We start from the raw sequence: 18,382 nt of genomic DNA, 5'->3' as shown, positions 1-18,382 counted from the left end.
AGGAGAGGCCTGCATGGCAGTTTTGCAGACTCGGAGACCTAAAGTAACCATAAAGGATGGTCTGAAATTAAACCTTAACTAAAAGCAGTTATGGTGGGCAGTTATGTCCTAAGCCGATATCTTCACTGATAAGGTCAACCTTTACTGTAACTGAGCCTATCTGTCTTTTTGCATCTAGGATAACATACCCTTGAAATGTCTGGGTAACTTGTGATTTCCCTGTATCTGGAGCCCCTGGGGCATGGCCAGGTGTGCTGGGCCCAGGACAGATGCAGCAGATTCCTTCATTATCATGTTAATTTTTCCTGCACAGACCTAAGCATGTGTCCATCATTTTACTTTTTATCCTATCACAGAGGTCCCCCCCCCCTTCGCTTAATCCCACCTCCTTAAATCTGTCATCAATGAATTTCATGTATAAATACGGATGTAACGCTGCCATTCTCCGGAGCACTATCTCAATTCGTTGAGGTTCTGCTTCCCGGCATATGTCGACAGTTTGGCTCAAATAAACTTAAAAAAATTCTTTACAGGTTTCATTGGTTTTTTACGTTAACATCCTCGATGTGCTTTTGATAACTCACCATTGATTTTGGAGATTTCCCAGTCGTTTTGTAAGCTTTCGCTGCCAAGGGCAAATGTAAACTGTGGGCCCCGAAATGACTGCAGATCATCGTCCGTCGCCTGGATGACGTGGCTTCCGGGCGCGCCGAGGGGGTGGCAGAAGAACAAGCCTGTGTACTCCTTCGCTAGCCGCGGGGGGTTGTCGTTCACGTCGGTCAGAGCCAGGTGGAAGCCCGCTGCGGTGCTCAAGGAAGACCCACCTAGGGAATTGAGTGATTGAAACGGAATATCAGCTCTCTCCTTTCCTCTTAGTAAGAAAGACTATTTCCTTCTTTCTTTTTTTAAAATTACAATTCAAGTTAGTTGGGTATATTGAGGTAGCAGAAAGATAACAAACGTTTAGAATCAGACCTGGTTAAAAAGCCTTCATGATAAAATAAGGCTGGTGTGCTAATGTCTTGTAGACATTCCTTCAAAACGGCTCTGATTTGCATTTACAGGCAGAAGACTGAGGCCCAAACAAGGTGTGTGACTTGCCCAAGGTCACACGGCAAGGAAAGCTTCCAGCCCGGGAGGACTGAGGTCAGAGCCCACACCTTCCATTGCTCCTCAACACTGACTCGGGCATGCCCGTTATGTTTTCTCAGCCTCGGTTATTTGGCTGTCATGCATGTGGCTCCGGGAGGATCCCACACGCCGCGTTCTTAGGACAGAGTGAAGGGCTGCACTCTGGTAGGGGCTGAGAAACTTGGGCGCAGTAGCCTAGAGGGTTGGCAGCTATGTGATCGTGAGCAGGCTGTGTAGCTGCTCAGCGCCTTGGTTTCCTCATTCATAAAATATGGCTGTTAACAGTACCTACCCCACAGTGTTGCAGGAGGAGTAAGCCATCACACCGAGTGCTTCAAACACGGCTGTCAGTGCAACGTAAAGACTGTGTTCTCGTTCTCCCCGACTTCAACACAGACGCTGTTTCTACAATTTCGAGCTCCAACCCGCTTCAATTACAGTGATCCCTGTCTTCTTGCTTTTCTTTTCAAATGTTTTCTATGTCCCTGACTATACTTGAAAAGCTACTGTGCTCTTGGGTCATTTCATCGATTATTTCAGGGATGCCAACTGCAAATTGGAGCAGGGTTGTGAACCTGGTTTTGATTCATCGATCTGCTCAATGCGCAAGGCCTTTAGGACACATGCAGAGTGAAGTGAAACATCAAGATGAGAGAGAGTCATCGATTGGCTGCCTCCTGCACGCCCCCCACTGGGGGTCAAGCCCACAACCTGGCCATGTGCCCTTGATCAGAATTGAACCTGGGACCCTTCAGTCCTGAGGCTGACGCTCTATCCACTGAACCAAACCAGCCAGGGCTCCCTTCACATCTGTATCCTTCTTGTTCTTCCACTCTAAGCTATTCTGACAATCTGACCCACTCACTGTCCCTCCCTCTTATTTCTATTGGTGTGTCCCCTATTAATTTGTTACTTTTCTTTCTTTTTTTTTTTTTTTTGCTCACCTACTTCAGTGGCCACCACTTGTACGCGATACAGACTTTCAGCTTCCCTGTCCAGTGGAGCCGCACTGAAGATCTCGCCAGTGGCAGGGTCAATTCTCAGCCAGCCTCTCGTGTCGCCTCTCAGGGAATAACTTCACAAAGTGAAAAGAGCAAAAGAAAGCCCATGTTACTTTATGTGGAAACGGGAGGATAGTTTATGCATCACTGTGCTGTTATGTCAACATTAGCCCTTGCATATTATTTATGGCATATTTTAAAGATCATTATGTAATACTATTAATGCTTTATTTGCATCTCTTCTATCTTCAAAACGGGGATTTGCTCATCTTTACAAAGTGGTAGTTGTACTTGTTTCATTAGAAAATGTATAGCCACAAACTCAGGGGGAAAAACAGGTAAACTTTTCTGGCAATCAACGAATTCTAATGAAAACAACCTGGAAACATCTTTTAAAATGGATTAGTAAACCACCCTTCTAAGGAAAGGTGAGCGCCCAGTGGTTGAGATGTTGTGTGAATCGGTGGATACTCAGAGGCCACTGGTGGCCCCGTGAACTCTCTCATTCAACAAACATCTGTTGAGTGTTTAGCAAACATCAGGCAGACGGGAGATTACAAAAAGGGGCTCTCGGGCCAGTGGAGGAGACAGACAGAGATAAATAACTCCCATGGGAAGTGGGAAAGACAGTGAAAGGCGCCCTATGGAGCCCCAGAGAAGTTCATGGGAATCAGAGCAGCCTTTCTGAAGGAGTAGATGCTAGCTGAGGCAAGAAAAGGAGCTGCAAGAAGGGACTGCACGTGCTGTCGCCTGGAGGCCAAGGAATAGCTTGCCGTGTGGGAGAGTCAGACGCTCCAGCAGTGTCGGGGTAAAGATGGGAAGTCGTGGATGGAAACGACGAAGCCAGAGAGCCTGGAACGAGCCAGATCGTGGGAAGCAGGGGGCAGCCTTGGAATGGTGTTCAGCAGGAAGGCAACCTAGTCATATCGGTGTTACCAGTGGCACCCACTGGTGGGTGTGTCAGATGAATTTGAGAGAGACAAGACTAGAAGCACAGGAAAAACAATTGGTACAGCCCTCTGTGGAGCAACACATCATAGCCACAGGCTGTTCATTTCTTTAGACCAAAGCATTTCACCTCTGGAAATTTTCCCTCAACAAAAACAATTCAATAGAAGGTATAAAAGAATTACATGCATACAAACATGCAAAACATGTTATATAATGAAAAAATACTGAACACAACCTACATGCTCAAGAAACGGTAATGATTTAAAAGTTATAACGTGTTAGTTCAGCAAATTATTTTTTTCAGTTATAGTATATTCTATATGCCAAGCACTGCGTTGGGTTGTGTGTGCAGGTGATGCACAAGAAACCCTATGTAACCAGGATTTCATCCCTGAGTGAGATGGGAACCCTTTGGAGGGCTCTCGGAGGAGTCATGTGATCTGATTTCCGTTTTTAAAGGAGTGTTCTGATCGCAGTAAATAGACTCAGTGTGGGGCAAGGATGAATCCAGAAAAGAGATGGTGGCCTGAGCCATGGCGAAAGTGATGAGAAGCACTTGCATTCTGGATGTATTTCAATGAAAAAAATCTCTAATCTTTACTCGTGGATTGGATTAGGATCCATGGGGTGTTGATGGTTTATAAGTTTATGGAGCTGAGAGAAAGAGAAGAATTAACTTATTCAGGCCAAAATCTTCGGAGTCATCTTAATTCTTAACTGACTTATCACTAGCCTCTGAACTGTTCATTGTTCTTTATTCTTAAAATACTTTTCTCATTTGTCCTCCAAGACTGTTTCTTACAGGACGCTGTCCTTCTCAGTCTTCTTCCTCATCTTTCTAATCTTATTTAATAGTATATACATTCTATCTTTTCCTTGAGCTATCTGAGAGTTTTTTTAAATGCCTTTGTTTTCCCCACTCATAAACTCAAATTTTTTTCTCTTGTCTTTGACTCTTCCCCAAACCCTGGCTGCGGGGACTGGTTCGGACACAGGATCTGGCTTTGGGTAGCCCCGTCTCTGGACCCCATCTCCTGAACTTACCAGCTCTCAGTGGGCCCTGCAGTGAGTGGGCCGGATGCAACCTCACATGCTCCCCACTTGTCTGAGCCTGGATTTCCCCCACTCCCCACGCAGGGTACTGACCCCTGCAGGAACCAAGGTCGAGTTCACCATATGCACTGGAGATGGCTTCAAATCGCTGGCTGCTCCCTTAGGAGAGAGCCTCGGAGCCAGGCCAGGTCCTCTGCGCCCCCCATCCGCACCCCCACCCCCAGCCCTTCTTCCCTCCCACTGGCCTTGGTCTCAGCACAGCTAGGCTTGCCCAGCCTGCTCTCTACCTTATGTCCAGACCTTCCGGATCCTTAGCAGTCATGTTGCCCACTTTGGTGCCTATGGCCACGTCTTCACTGACTTTTGCTTGGACTATGTGCTGGGGAAATTGAGGGGCTTCGTTCACATTTGTCACAAAAAGGGTGAACGTGGCGAACGAGCTGGCATTGTACTGAACACCAGGCACCAGAGGCTCCGGATTTTCCGCTTGGAACACAATGTTGTGAATGGCTGTTGTTTCAAAATCAAGAGGCTGTGTGGGGGGAAAAACAGAGAAAATTAACTTGGGGAGGACTCGTTCCCTATAAGATTCATTCCCTGTTCTCCTTTAAACATTCTCACCAAGCAGCGGTTCATTGAGTCAGTGCCAGCAAACACCTACTTCTCACAATGATAATGGAGCCATGAAAAAGTCTGTGCTGCAGGATTTATCAGAGCTTTTAAGGCGCTAATATGCACGCAGACGCTCCTAGAAGAGCCAATCAATGCAGCACTCCTCCAGTTTATCTAACCCTGGGACGGTTCATTCACTCATTCAGCAGAAACCTATCGATTCTCTCAAGCGTGGAAAATGCTTAGAGATGTCCCCATTATATGGAGAACTATTTTAGAGGCACCTCGGGATCCAAATCCCCAAGTAAAAGTCCTTAAACTCATGGAGAGTGGGAGAGGTTAGAGAAATGATCGAAAGACAGATGACCTGCTCTTGTTCCAGATCATTCCAGACAGAGCCAGAAATGAAAAACCAAAAAACCAATTTTGGTTTAGTGTGAGGAAGAATTTTAATAGGGCCACATAGAAAGACAGTCAGAGTTGCTTCAGAAATAGTTCTCAACTCTGGAAGGTTTCAAGAATGGGCTTAAACAACATGCGACAACCTAGCACAGAAAGGACTGAAATATCATTTTTAAGCAATTGGTTCTATGGGACTTTGGAGGTCTCCCTACAGGCACAGAGTCCACGATTCTATGGGAAAAACTGCCAATCCTAAAGAGTGGAAGGAACCACCCCTAAAGTTGGACTTCTTAACTGGGATTAAAGGGCTTCTGGCGATCTGTGAACCCCTAGAAGCCAAAATCTAAATATTATATGTATGTGCAGATGTGAATTTTTTCTAATGATAGTTATGTAGTTTCATGAGAGTTTCAGTGGTATCCAGGACCTCAAAAAGATGAAGGAACTGAAGCAAAGCCCCAACGGTACATTCTAGATTATGGGAACTGCACTATTTTGTTCATTCTTCCACGCCTACAGCACCCAGGACTTCTTGGTCAGCTGTCAGTCCTTTAACTGTTTATATCTATTCATATCATTGATTAAACAAAAATGTTAATATCCATTTGTGGATATTAACTCATGGAGGTTTGACACATGATTGCATTAGCTCAGCCTGCCCTTCCTTAATATCTGAAAAAAACTCTCCCCTGAGTCAGAAGTTGGCTCGGTGCTGTCCTCTCCAGATTGGCTTCCCTCATCCCCACCCTCCATCCCCAAATGGATGAACTCCACATCCTCTTCCTTAACACGCAATACCCATGGTGTATCAGTCAAGAAACATGAAGATGAGAAGGCCTTGGTCCTTCTTGAGCCCTAGAGCGCCCCAGTAGAAAAGAGTTCAGAGAAGACTTACATTTTCCAGAAAACCCTCCCTTCCATGCACACACAGACACACACAACATCACAACCTGATTTTTAGCTCAATAGAAAGTACGATAGAAAGATTGCTCATATGGAAGAGAATGCATTGTATGTGAAGATAACAAGTCATCTGAGACAGAAAATAAGAAGCAACTGACAGAATACAAATATACAGGATAGAAAATGTGATAAGCCAGCTGAGATGTAAAGAGAGAGAGGTTGCTCACAGAGATAAGCACTCACTGTCTGCACAATTACCTCTTTTTTATTTTTTAACATATTTTTTATTGATTTCAGAGAAATAGGGAGAGAGAGATAGAAACATCAATGATGAGAGACAATCATTGATCGGCTGCCTCCTGCAGACCCCCTACTGGGGATGGAGCCTGCAACCCAGGCATGTGCCCTTGACCGGAATTGAACCGGGGTCTCTTCAGTCTGCAGGCTGATGCTCTATCCATTGAGCCAAGCCAGCTAGGGCCCCACAATGACCTCTTGATCACTACCACAGGGTCTTGATCACTACCATCTGGGGAGCAGGAGTGAGGGAGAGGAAGCTGGGGCTTCTGACACCCAGAGACCCAATCCCCATCTCAGGGGATGAAAGCAGAGGCATCAAATTGGCAGAAATCTTGGCAGGTGAAGCAGAAAGGCAGCAGCCCCCAGAGCAACCCATGATAAGGACAAAGGACATGTTTTCTGTTCCTTGCCGGTCCAGCCATACCCAGGCCCAGGCAGGCAGCGTAGCCATCTGTGGGCTCAGGCAGAGGAGGCACCTCCCATCCTCACCACCAAACAGGTCTTAAGTCTCCTCCCTGAGCTTCTATCCCAACACTGTGGCCCCCAGAGGTGAGGGATAAAGACATGAGACGGTATGTCTTCAAATGAGAAGTAGCCTGTGTTACCAGGACAGAACACGCGAGGCTGAGAGTTAGAAAGAGGTGGTGGAAAAGACGGTGTACATGAAGCTGAAGAGCTGGGACTTCATCCTTGAGGAGCAGAGAGAGGTGGGAAGCCCCAGACGGACAAGGTCAGATTGGTGTTTTAGAAAGATACCTCTGGGAGCAGCCCTGTGAGGGGTGGATTTGAGGTGATCCAGACCCAGGCAGGGAGACCAGTTAGAGAGATGGCAATGCCCCTTAAACCTTATCGAATGGAAGAACAAAGGAAATACGAAGCAGCCTGTCATCGATCAGCCTGGTTAACTTTCACACCAGGAAAAACACTGAGCCAAATCCTCCAGAGAAAACATTAGCAATGAAAGATACCAAACTAGCTAATGATAATCAGCAGAGCTTAATCAAGGGCAAGTCTGTCGAACCATGTGTATCATCTTGCATAATGCAGGGATATGCTGCAAAGCCAAGTCCAGAGACCCATCACGGCCTCTTGGGGTGGCCTCACATCCATCTAGGAGACACAGTCATCAAAGAAGCTGAAAGAATATGCTTAGGCCCGCAGTTCCTCTTCTGCACAAGGGGTAGGAAGGCCAAACCTTGAGACTTAGACTCAACCTGAAGACAGAGATAAAAGCACTGAGGGAGCGGAGTTGCAACGGGGAATATTTAACATGAGAAAAAAACGGTGCATTCGTTTTCCGGATGACACTTGGGCTGGCTGAAAAACAGGTCCTGTACCCAGGATTCCAAATGACCAGCTATCATGGAGAAGTGACAAAATTTGCATTTTAAAAAAAATTAAAGCTAAAACGAAACCCTGAATTTCAAGAAATGGAGTCCCAAGAGAGATGCTGATGAGCTGGCAGGCCTCAAAGAAATAGCCTTCCTGCTCCTGACACCCCCTTGGCCTTGAGAGTATCACGATCTACCACACGACAGGCCGGAGCTTTGGGTGGCAGTCAAACTGAGTAGGACAGCATTTCTACACAACTTGTTTAATCCTACGCCTCAGTTGGGGCAAATAAAATAATAGAAAATACATGTATTGGTCTTTGCCCCCAGTTCCTGGCACAGAAGCGCCTAAAACCCTTGTAATTTCCTGGGTGATAAGAGCACAAAGAGAATCTTTTGTTCTGATATTTGGCCTTTGACCCCAGTTCCTGAGACTGAGCACCTAAATCGCTTGGAATTCCCCGAGCAATAGAAATGTCTTTCGTGCTAATGAGGCAACTCTTGGTGAACTCCTGGGTGGGGGCTGGTCACCAGAAAGACCAAGGCATGATTAGAAGCTTGGAACGTTCCGCCCCACCCTACCATCCCCTCCAGGGAAGGGAAGCTAGCGATTGAGTTCAGAATCACTCCTGTCTACATGAGGAAGCCTCCATAAAAATCCCACAAGTACGAGGATCGGAGCGCTTCTGGGTTGGTGAACACATCCATGTGCGGGGAGAGCGGTGCACCCCGAATCCACAGGGACCGAAGCTCCTGCACTCAGGACCATTGCAGTCTGGTCCTTTGTAGCTCTTCATCTCGCTGTTTGCCAGTATCCTTTACCATATCCTTTACACATAATAAACTAGCAAATGTTAGTGTTTCTCTGAGTTCTCTGAGCTGTTCTAGCAAATGATGGAACCCGAAAGGAAGGGGTGGGTGGAGAAGGGGTAAAAAGGATAAACGTGTCTATTCAACCTTAAAAGGCTATCTACCAATTTCCAATCTTTTCTTTTTTTTAAAAGAGGAGTCTATGGCTGGCACTTGAGAAGAAAAGGTCTATAGTCTTAAGTGCTCACAGGATTCATCCAGTCTGACCCCCCACATTTGCGAAGGGAGAAGTAAAGCCCTAAGCACATACCCTACCCAGACTCAGCAAATAAAAATCTAGAACACCTTGTTAAATCTGAATTTCAGATGAACAACCAAATTTTTTAGTATTTTGTCCCAAATATTACCTGGGACACACATATACTAAAAATTGTTTATTATGTGTTTTATGTATTTTATATGACAATCCTCCCTCCCCCCACAAAGCTCACTTGGTCAGCTAATGACAGAATGACAGACCCAGAACTAGGTTCCTGGCCTTTTGCCCTCTGGGAGGACAGGAATGACTGAGATTACTCCAGCGTCTTTCGCCTGCCTGAGAGGTCTCTGCTGATACATCACCTCTGCTTATGGCTCCTTGCATAGTCATAGGGAAATTAACCAAAGAAAAAAGGCAAATTCCATTAAAGAGTCATGTACCTTTTTAATTATGACATATCCAGTGTTGTTTTGGGGATCGGTGTCAATCCCCAGTCGCCCCTCATCATCTCCCTGTGTAATTCGATACAGGATTTTAGAACTCCCAGTAAATGGCTCATCAGCATCTGTGGCCTGGATGGTCAAGATGGTGGACCCAACGGCTGTGTCTTCGGCAAGCGTTAGGTTTCCGTACTAAGAAGGAAACATTAAGAATGTGCATCGTCATCAAGAATAATTAGCTGTCAAAGGGCTATTGTCTTTTTAGCTTCAGAATGGACACAAGTCATAATTTGCATCAATATTCACCACGCATGTTTTTCCTATGGCTAAATATGTTGTAGTTGATTTTGACATCAATCATACTCATAGACTGATATTCATTGTACCGAGAAACGCAACATCTCAGAGAGCTACTGGTAGGATTCTCAGATTCCCACTCCCACATCCAATACATTTACTAACCTTACTTATTATATTAGTGAGGACAAAAATAAATACTATAAATTGAGTACTTATCATGCGGCAGGTACTTTTACATACATTATTTTAATTAGCCCACAATCAACCAAGGAGTAGTGGTTAAGAGTCTGAACTTCGGAGTCAAATAGTATAAATCCTAGGCTTGCCACTTACTAGCAGGGTGACTTGAAGCAAGTTATCTAACGTATTTAAGTCTCGGTTTCATCATCTGTCTAATGGAAATAATAATAATAGAACTACTTCATGTTTGCTGTGAAGATGAAGCAATAACGCATGGAAAGTCCCTGATGCCTGGCACATAGTCAGTACTCAATAAAGATAAGCAGCAACCCCTACTGAGTAGCTATATCATCATCTCCATTTGACAGAAGAGCAAAGGATTGGAGAGGTAAAACTCACCTGACCACAGAGAATTGGGATTCATACCCATGTTGTCTAACTTAAAGCTTGTGCTCGTAATCACTGGCCTAGACCATCTCCTGCTCCTCCGCTGAAAATCCCGCAGATCATTTCTGGGGGGATTGCAGTCTTAAAGAGGGAACTAGCCAGGGCCCAGGGGAAGCCCAGAGCAGTGACAGCAGCGGACTCGTTCTCTAGAGCCCAGTTTGCCCTTCCAAGCCCTGACACTCCCAAAGCTGGATCTCACCTTCAATTTGAAACCATTGTCTAGATCAGTGATGGCGAATCTTTTGAGCTCAGCGTGTCAGCATTTTGAAAAACCCTAACTTAACTCTGGTGCCGTGTCACATATAGAAATTTTTTGATCTTTGCAACCATAGTAAAACAAAGACTTATATTTTTGATATTTATTTTATATATTTAAATGCCATTTAACAAAGAAAAATCAACCAAAAAAATGAGTTCGTGTGTTACCTCTGACACGCGTGTCATAGGTTCGCCATCACTGGTCTAGATGTAATGCCAGGATGGGCACATGGAGGCTGAGAAGCAAGTGGTTCCAGCTCCTGCTTGCTTTGCCTCAGTGCCTGTTACACAGGTTATGTTCACTCATACCACTTACTGCCCTGAACCCTCCCATAAATCGACTCCCCTTCTTTGCCACAGCCTTGTCCCTGTTTTGATGTATGAACATTTTGATATCTGAACAGGGTGCTGGGCTATCTCATTACTGACTTCAAACAAACTAGTAAAATGGGCTTCTCTCTGCTCCAGAAGAAGTAGACAGAGACCTCCCCTCTAAGGGAACAGTGACAGAACTACCCTCAAGTGTAAAGCCCAGGTCGACGACAAGTAAACATTTTTCTTGATGTCCTCAACTGAATCTTATTACTCCTGCTTTTTCGGCCCAATGTTCCTAATTCTTGCAAATATCTTGAGCGCATTTTTCCTTGGCTTACACCAGAAATTAGTATTTTTCCTCCTCCTTTTCTCTTATCCAAATACTGCAAAATGAGTTTAAGTTGCCAATATTCTAAATACTAAACTTTTTACGAAAAACGCTTGTTTGAAACCTCGCAGGAATCCATTTATCATTCTACTACACACAAAATATATAATGACAAACCGCACGTAGCCATTCAACTCCTTTCAATTTGACAAAGACTGTGGTTGCAGCTTTTAAGCAGCCCTTGGAGTAGATGAGCCATTGGCAGAAGTTTATAAACAGACGTTCCCAGATACTACGCCAGTGAATGTCCCCCCCAGAATTTCACTGGAGAGGGTGTCTGGGTTGTTACTATTGCACTGACTAAGGCTCCCTGTGAAGTCTGGCATTTTTCCTGCATACTGTCTGTGTCTTGATTCCAGAAGTAGGGATCAAGTGATATGAACAAAGTAAAGAAAAAAACAACAAGTGACAACTACTCACATCTGATTTTTCAAAGATGGGGATCTGATCGTTGATATCAATAACATTGATTTTCACTTGACAGAGGGTCTGGAAATCTGAAAATCAAAGTCACATCACAAACATTTTTTTTCACTGAAAAATCATACATTAACATCAGAAACCTGCAAGAAAAGCATTGGCAAGTGAAGTGGCAGCCGTGGCCACAATTTCGCTGTTGACGTGCAATTTGTATGGAAACAGGATCCTCTGCTCCCCACCTGCACCCACAAGCTGGTCACAGGGCGGCTGAAGAAAGTCCTGCAAGAGGTTCGCCTGGGCTTCCCATGTCCCTCCACCTGCCCTCTCCAGGGTAAGGGTTGTTCTCAAGCCACACTGTTGCTTTTCTGTGAAGCAGCCTCTTTTTCTGAACTACTGACAGTGACGCAGCCCTCAAAGCCCAGTGCAAACCTATCCTTCCAGAAAACCTCCCCTGAGCACCCCAGCTGGCTCCTTCCCTCTCTGACTATCCCAGCACTTACTGCCCTACCTCTCCTCTGCTCCCACGGTGGGAAGGAAGGGTCAGGTGCCTGCTCCCTGCCCTCCAAGTAAGAGAGGAAGTGGTACAATTAGTCCCCTTCAAATGGCTGACCGCCCAGCTTGCTGGAAGCAAGACAGGGACAGAGGTGGCTCATGGAACCCTGGGGAAATGACACAGGCTTTGAGGAAGAGGTTTGACAATTCAAAGTCCTAGTCAGAGACAGCAGCTTCAATCTGAGTCTAAGATGAGCATGGCGTGTGGGTGGGAATGGGGTGCCCAGGGAAATCCTATATAATAAAAGGCTAATATGCAAATTGACTGAAGGGCAGAATGACCGGTTGCTATGATGCACACTGACCACCAGGGGGCAGACACTCAATGCAGGAGGTGCCCCCTCCTAACATGGCTAACTGGAACACCCCCGTGTAGCTCTGGATGAGGAAGAGTCCATCTTTGGGAAAGGTACAACAAAAGTGATAATGAGTACAAATTTGTATGGAAACAGGATCCTCTGCTCTCCACCTGCACCCATAAGCTGGTCACAGGGAGGCTGAAGAAAGTCCTGCAAGAGGTTCGCCATTACAGTTATGAAGTAGCAACGAAAATAATTTTATGGTTGGAGGTCACCACAACATGAGGAACTGTATTAAAAGGTCATGGCATGAGGAAGATCCACTGTAATAGAAGATCAAGCTTCCCAAAAGATGCATTTTCCCTCCACTTTCACACGGTAGGATACTTGGAGTCCGAGGGGAAGAATTGGGAGATACAAGTAATTTTTTTGTTTATGATTATGGTGGCCATGACAACGTGCCTGGCCAACCTCCAACAACAGGGACATTAAAGGATGATGGCCCCGCTGCTACACTCCGTAATCTGTCACCACACTTGCACTGAGGCCTTGCTCCCCACAGCTGCCCCCAGCCAGCGACTGGAGAAGGCAGGCATGCCCAGGGAGGCCCATGCTTAAAGATCATGGACTCCATCAGCCTCCAATTTCGGACTCCCTGATGACCGTGCCAACCTTTTCTTTGAGTGCTCAGTGGTCTATGACGCTCCCACCAGCCCTCCTTCCCTATCTCCTTCACTCGGAGTCAGGCTTATATTAGAGTCTGATGGTTCTCCCAGCCTCCTCTGTATCTCGCCCCACTTTTTTTCTCAGAGGCATCTCTCCTCATAGAATTCTCCTACGTTTAATCTCTTGGCATCTGCTTCTTGGAGGACCGGGACCAGCACAACAGTGTTGCCTGACCTGCCATTGGACCAGCTGCCTCTGTGTTGCACGTGTTTCGCATAGGAAGCAGGGACTCTTAAGCAGCATCCTTCTTTAATACGCCCAGGCATTGGAACAGCCCAACACATCACAAGAAAAGGGAAGCAAGTGTTTTTCACTCTGGACAGCGAATGTGACACTAACCTTTGTCGGACACCTCCACGGTCAAGAGGTACTGGGCAGCGTCTTGCTTCTTCAAGGACTGCTTGGCTAACTGGAACACCCCCGTGTAGGTCTGGACGAGGAAGAGTCCATCTTTGGGAAACTTAGGGAACTGATCCACAATTTTGTAATGTAGAACACTGTTGACAGTGTTTTCTTCATCCATGTCGTGGGCAACCAGCGTCCCAATACTGCTCACTGGGAAGAAGGGAAGAAGAAAATTCACCCATCACAGACTCTATTCCATCTATTTTCAATGGTTCTGCTGGATCAGCAGGTCCCTGGAACGCTCTGTACATAATTCTGAACCGCTGACTAAAGTTCTTAGATTTCTTTTGGTTCTTCTAACCCTCCCCATCGTGTAGTGTGTTGAGTCGTGTATTAGTTTGATAGCGTCGCCAACGCAAAGTGCCACCAACTGGGCAGCTTTAACAACATAACGTTATTTTCTCACAATTTCTGGATCTCACAGAGGTCTGAGATCAGGGTGTCAGAAAGGCTGGTTTCTTCCGAGTCCTCACTCCTTGACTTGTACCTAGCTGTCATCTCCATGTGTCCTCACATGATCATGCCTCTGTACATGTCTGTGTCCAGATTTCCCTCTTCTTGGAAGAACAGCACATCAGTGATGGATTCAGAATGTTGTACTGAGTCTATTCTACACTCTTAGGGTAAAAGAGGTACAAAACAATGCCCCTGCCCTTTTGGGGGGCTATGGTCTAACTCAATAATATACTAAGTTATTCCTTAGTATATCTATATTCTCCTGTTTGGTGTCTTATATTAGCAGAATCTTGTGGGACTCATGTCCCCAAGCATTAGCAATGCCAACAAGAATTCATATTGGATTAAGACCCCACACTAATGACATTGTTTTCACTTTATGTCTTAAAAGACCCTTTCTCTAAATAATAGTCAGCTTTTGAGCTAGTGGGCATTAGGACTTTACCTTATAAATTGGGGCGGGGGGGGGGGAGGTAATCACAATTCAGCCCATAACAAATAGTGTCCCACAAAAATTGGGGTTCACTCCAAACCTCGTGGTGACCTTATTTGGAAACAGGGGCCTTTGCAGATGTAACTAGTTAAGGATCTTGTGATAAAATTACCCTGGATTGAGCGTGGGTCCCAAATCTAGTGATTAGTGTTCCCATAAGAAAACACAAAGTCACACACACGGAGGTGGAGGCCATGTGAAGCAGGAGGCAGAGACCAGGGTTGTGCTACCACAAGCAGCCAGGGCGTGCCAAGAGCCCCCCCCCCCCCCCCCAGCAGGCGCCTTGATGTGAGACTTGCAGCTTCCAGACTGTGAAAGAATACACTTCTGGCGTGCTAAGCTCCCACCTTTGTGGCACTTTGTCACAACACCCTCGGACACTAATATGCAAGGCAAATGGTCTCACTAAAGGGCAAGCCAACAGTGGACTCCACCCCAGAGATAACACGGGGCAAAGAGCAGGCACGCATGCTCCCTGCCTCGCTGCCATTCCTGGTCCTGAGGATTTATTTCTGTTGAGTGTGTCGGTCCAAGGCGTTCCCTAAGTCAGAGGTGATGACTCAGGACTTCACCCAGCTCTGGGGGAGGTATGATCGGTTCTGGACCATCTTGCTCTGTGAAATAGGAATTGTGGGTTTCTCTACACACAGCCGCAACCCCAAGGTGGGCCTGAGACTTGATTATATGCCACTTGTGGAGCTAGGTGTGTCCCCACCTCCCATGTCAGTTGGCATCTGCTGACATATGGAAACGTGAAGGGATTTTGTTGTAGGGGGAGGGGACTTCCTATGTTAGTCTGTAATGGAGCTGGGCCCATGGAGCTGTGCCTCAGGGGCTGAGGAAGGAGCCATCGTGAGCAACAGAGCGGAGAAGAGGATGTATTTAGTACAGTCGCCGCTGCTATTTCTTTTCTTTTTTATATATATATATATATATATATTTTTTATTGATTTTTTTCAGAGAGGAAGGGAGAGAGACAGAGAGCCAGAAACATCGATGAGAGAGAAACATCGATGAGAGAGCAACATCGATCAGCTGCCTCCTGCACATCTCCCACTGGGGATGTGCCCGCAACCCAGGTACATGCCCCCGACCGGAATCGAACCCAGGACCCCTGAGTCCGCAGACCGACGCTCTATCCACTGAGCCAAACTGATTTTGGCACCTGCTATTTCTGAATCCATCACAACCAAGTCACCTTTGTGGCACATGTCTGCCCTTGCTTTAAAAAAAAAAAAAAAAAGATCTGCGTGCTGGAACGAAGAGTGTCTTGCTGAATTCTGGGATTCTCTGATGTCTGAGCAGCCCTGCTCTGGACCATTCCCCAAAACAAGTGAGCACAATACCAAGGACCCCGCTCTCTCTCCACAGGAAACCCAGCTGCCAGAGGCCCCGGGAGCTTTCGATATGAAGTGACCGGGGAAATTCCAGGAGGGGTGCCACTCAGGGTGAGTATAGTATTTGTGGATGAGAGGAGAAAGGAGTGCCATGTCTCTGAGACAAAGGCCAGGACCAAGTGGCATCTCAAACTGATTCGTGGGGCCCTCGGAAATACTTTAGAGAAGTGGTGCTTTATGAAAGGCGAATTCCTATATGAGCACGTAGGACTTGGTAGCAAGTGGGATTCCGAAATTCCTGTTGGCGTTGCTAATACTTGAGCCTCACAAGATTCTGGCCAATATAAGACACCAAATAGGAGAATATAGACGTACAAAGAAATAATTTAGTATTTTTTGAGCTAAACAGTAAGGCCCCCTTCCCGCCCTCCTACCGGGCAGGGCATTGTTTTACATCTCTTTTAGCCTACATATATAGAATCAATTCAATCTGTGCTGATTTATAAGAATTCCTGGCCCATTCCTGACTCACAGAAACTATAAAATAATAAATGTTTGTTGTTTTATGCTGCAATCTGTTATGCAGCAATAGACAACTAATAAACTAAAGGTTAGGCCTTATGCAAAGAGACTTGAGGCATCATCTGGAAGGGTTCTCAGGGGTCTTCTGCCTTCACTCGGCATCACAGATCATCTCAGGTTTCCAAAAAGTGATTCTCGGCTACTGACACATATTCCATTGCTATGCAATTGTCACTGTCAGAGGATTCTCCCTTATAATTAATTAAAATCCTTTAAGTTGTCATTTAACAGTTCCTGTTGCAGCAAGGATTGGCATAAATGAAAAGGAGAGGATCTAAGCAACTCACACTGACAATACATAGCCTGCATATGATTTCTGACAGTGAGGAGGAAAATGTAAGCATTGAGCAAGCAAGCCATGCAAGCAGTGCCTACCAAGCCACCAGGACTGCAGCCACTATGTCAAACGTGTGTGGCAAGAAGAGAGAGATAAGAAGAAAATAATGAGAAGGTCCACAGACATGTGAGGATCTGCCCAGAATGGCAGCAGAGCCCCAAGCATCACAGTCATAAGATACTGCTAACCCTCTGAAACTTACAGGAAACAACAGACAAAAACATTTCAAGAAAAGCCAGCCTGATCAGCCAATTGACTCAACACCAAGGAGTAATAGACAAGAGTTTACCTAAATCCAGGGAAGTAATAAAACTTCCAGAGAGCATAATGTTCTCCTAGTAGTTGTCCCTGTGCAAAACTAAAGCTACCATGAGACACAGTAAAAGAAAACAAAGCAAGTCAAGAACAAAAAGACCAAAATGGATAGGACTTGAACTTCATCTACCAGCCAGCCTCCTGAACTATTATTATCAGCTTCCTAGAGAGGGAGCAACAAGGGTCAAAAGTCAATTTCCATTTGTTGTGCTTATTTGTTAGAGAGTATCTGACCTTGGGTGTAGATGCTGATTAAAATTATTTATCAAATTTGGTGGTTTTATCTGTTACTGAGTTTGTTAGAGGGCAAATAAGGATCTATGTAAAAAATATTGCAAATGAGATAATCTTATATATGTACACAGGATAGTGGTGTAAGCGGTTATGGTGTTAGTGCTAGTGGTAAGGAGGGTGTAGTAGTATTAATAGTGGTAACAGTACTAGTAGGGGTAGTAATAGTGGTAGTGGTGGTGTTAGTAGCCATAAATGCTCCAATTTAAGAACACGACCCAGATAGTAACTGAGCCAGAAAACTATACTTGTGTGAGTCTCAAGGTGCATTCAACCTCTACACTGTGCTAGTGGGTAACTGATCATCAATCAGGTTTACCTGTCCACCTTCTCCAAGACAGAGAGGATAAAGGGAGTATAGAGTTAACACAAGAAAGACAGTTACACAGCTTTGAACAGCTCTCATTCCTTACCTATTTGCTCATTCTCCTGGACCTCAAATACCGGCATTGTAGGTGGACACGTAGGTGGGTTATCATTAATGTCTTTAACTTTCACATGAATGGGCAGTGAGGTTGAAAGTGGTTTTCCAAGCTCATCCTTTGCAACCGCGTAGAAAACGTACTACAACAGGAAGATCAGCGTTAAGACATGACCCCATCATTGCCTTTAAAAGGCAGAGAAAATGACTGTTTCAATTCTATTTCGCTTAATTCCCTTATTTCCAGTTTACTTAGAATTGGGAAATGAGAAAACAAATGGATCAGATTTGTGGGGATAGTATCATGTCTTGAGATCAATAATGTACGGTTTGGGGGTCTTGTTACTGGTGTTAAGTAAAATCTTTTCTGCTCTCAGCTCTCGGCGAGCACAGCACTCGGTCTTGTCCCTGGGGAAACTCCTCCCAGTTTTACTCACTGAGTCCTTTTCTTCTCTGTCCAAGGGCTGAGTCACATAAATGTCTCCTTCCTGGTCAATTGAAAACGGGAATCTTGGCAGCTTCTCCTTTTCGACTAAGGAATAGTGAGCACCTGGCTCATTCCACCGCACCTATGGGGTCAAAGTGCATTGTGAGGAAAGATACCAAATTGTGAGGAAGGGCAGTGGGTGTGGCACCCCAGAATTTTTTCCCTTCAACAGCCCCGAGA

The 18,382-nt window shown here is 45.5% G+C and overlaps 1 protein-coding gene across 2 annotated transcripts in view; it reads right to left on the bottom strand.

Moving 5' to 3' along the window:
• CDH17 (cadherin 17) overlaps positions 1-18,382 on the bottom strand; it is a 39,543-nt gene that overhangs the window by 9,131 nt on the left and 12,030 nt on the right. For both annotated transcript variants that reach the window (XM_059672234.1, XM_059672235.1), the window contains 8 exons: positions 18,153-18,284; positions 17,708-17,858; positions 13,418-13,633; positions 11,502-11,578; positions 9,194-9,385; positions 4,424-4,668; positions 2,076-2,206; positions 585-824 (listed from right to left, as the gene is read on the bottom strand). In XM_059672234.1, coding sequence (XP_059528217.1) covers positions 585-824; positions 2,076-2,206; positions 4,424-4,668; positions 9,194-9,385; positions 11,502-11,578; positions 13,418-13,633; positions 17,708-17,858; positions 18,153-18,284 — 1,384 coding nt within the window. The remainder of the gene's footprint in view (positions 1-584; positions 825-2,075; positions 2,207-4,423; positions 4,669-9,193; positions 9,386-11,501; positions 11,579-13,417; positions 13,634-17,707; positions 17,859-18,152; positions 18,285-18,382) is intronic.

This window comes from Myotis daubentonii, chromosome 17 (genome assembly GCF_963259705.1).
Source record: "Myotis daubentonii chromosome 17, mMyoDau2.1, whole genome shotgun sequence".
NCBI lineage: Eukaryota > Metazoa > Chordata > Mammalia > Chiroptera > Vespertilionidae > Myotis > Myotis daubentonii.
The sequence above is the reverse complement of the archived record's forward strand: the minus strand, read 5'-3'. Positions and strand labels throughout refer to the sequence as shown.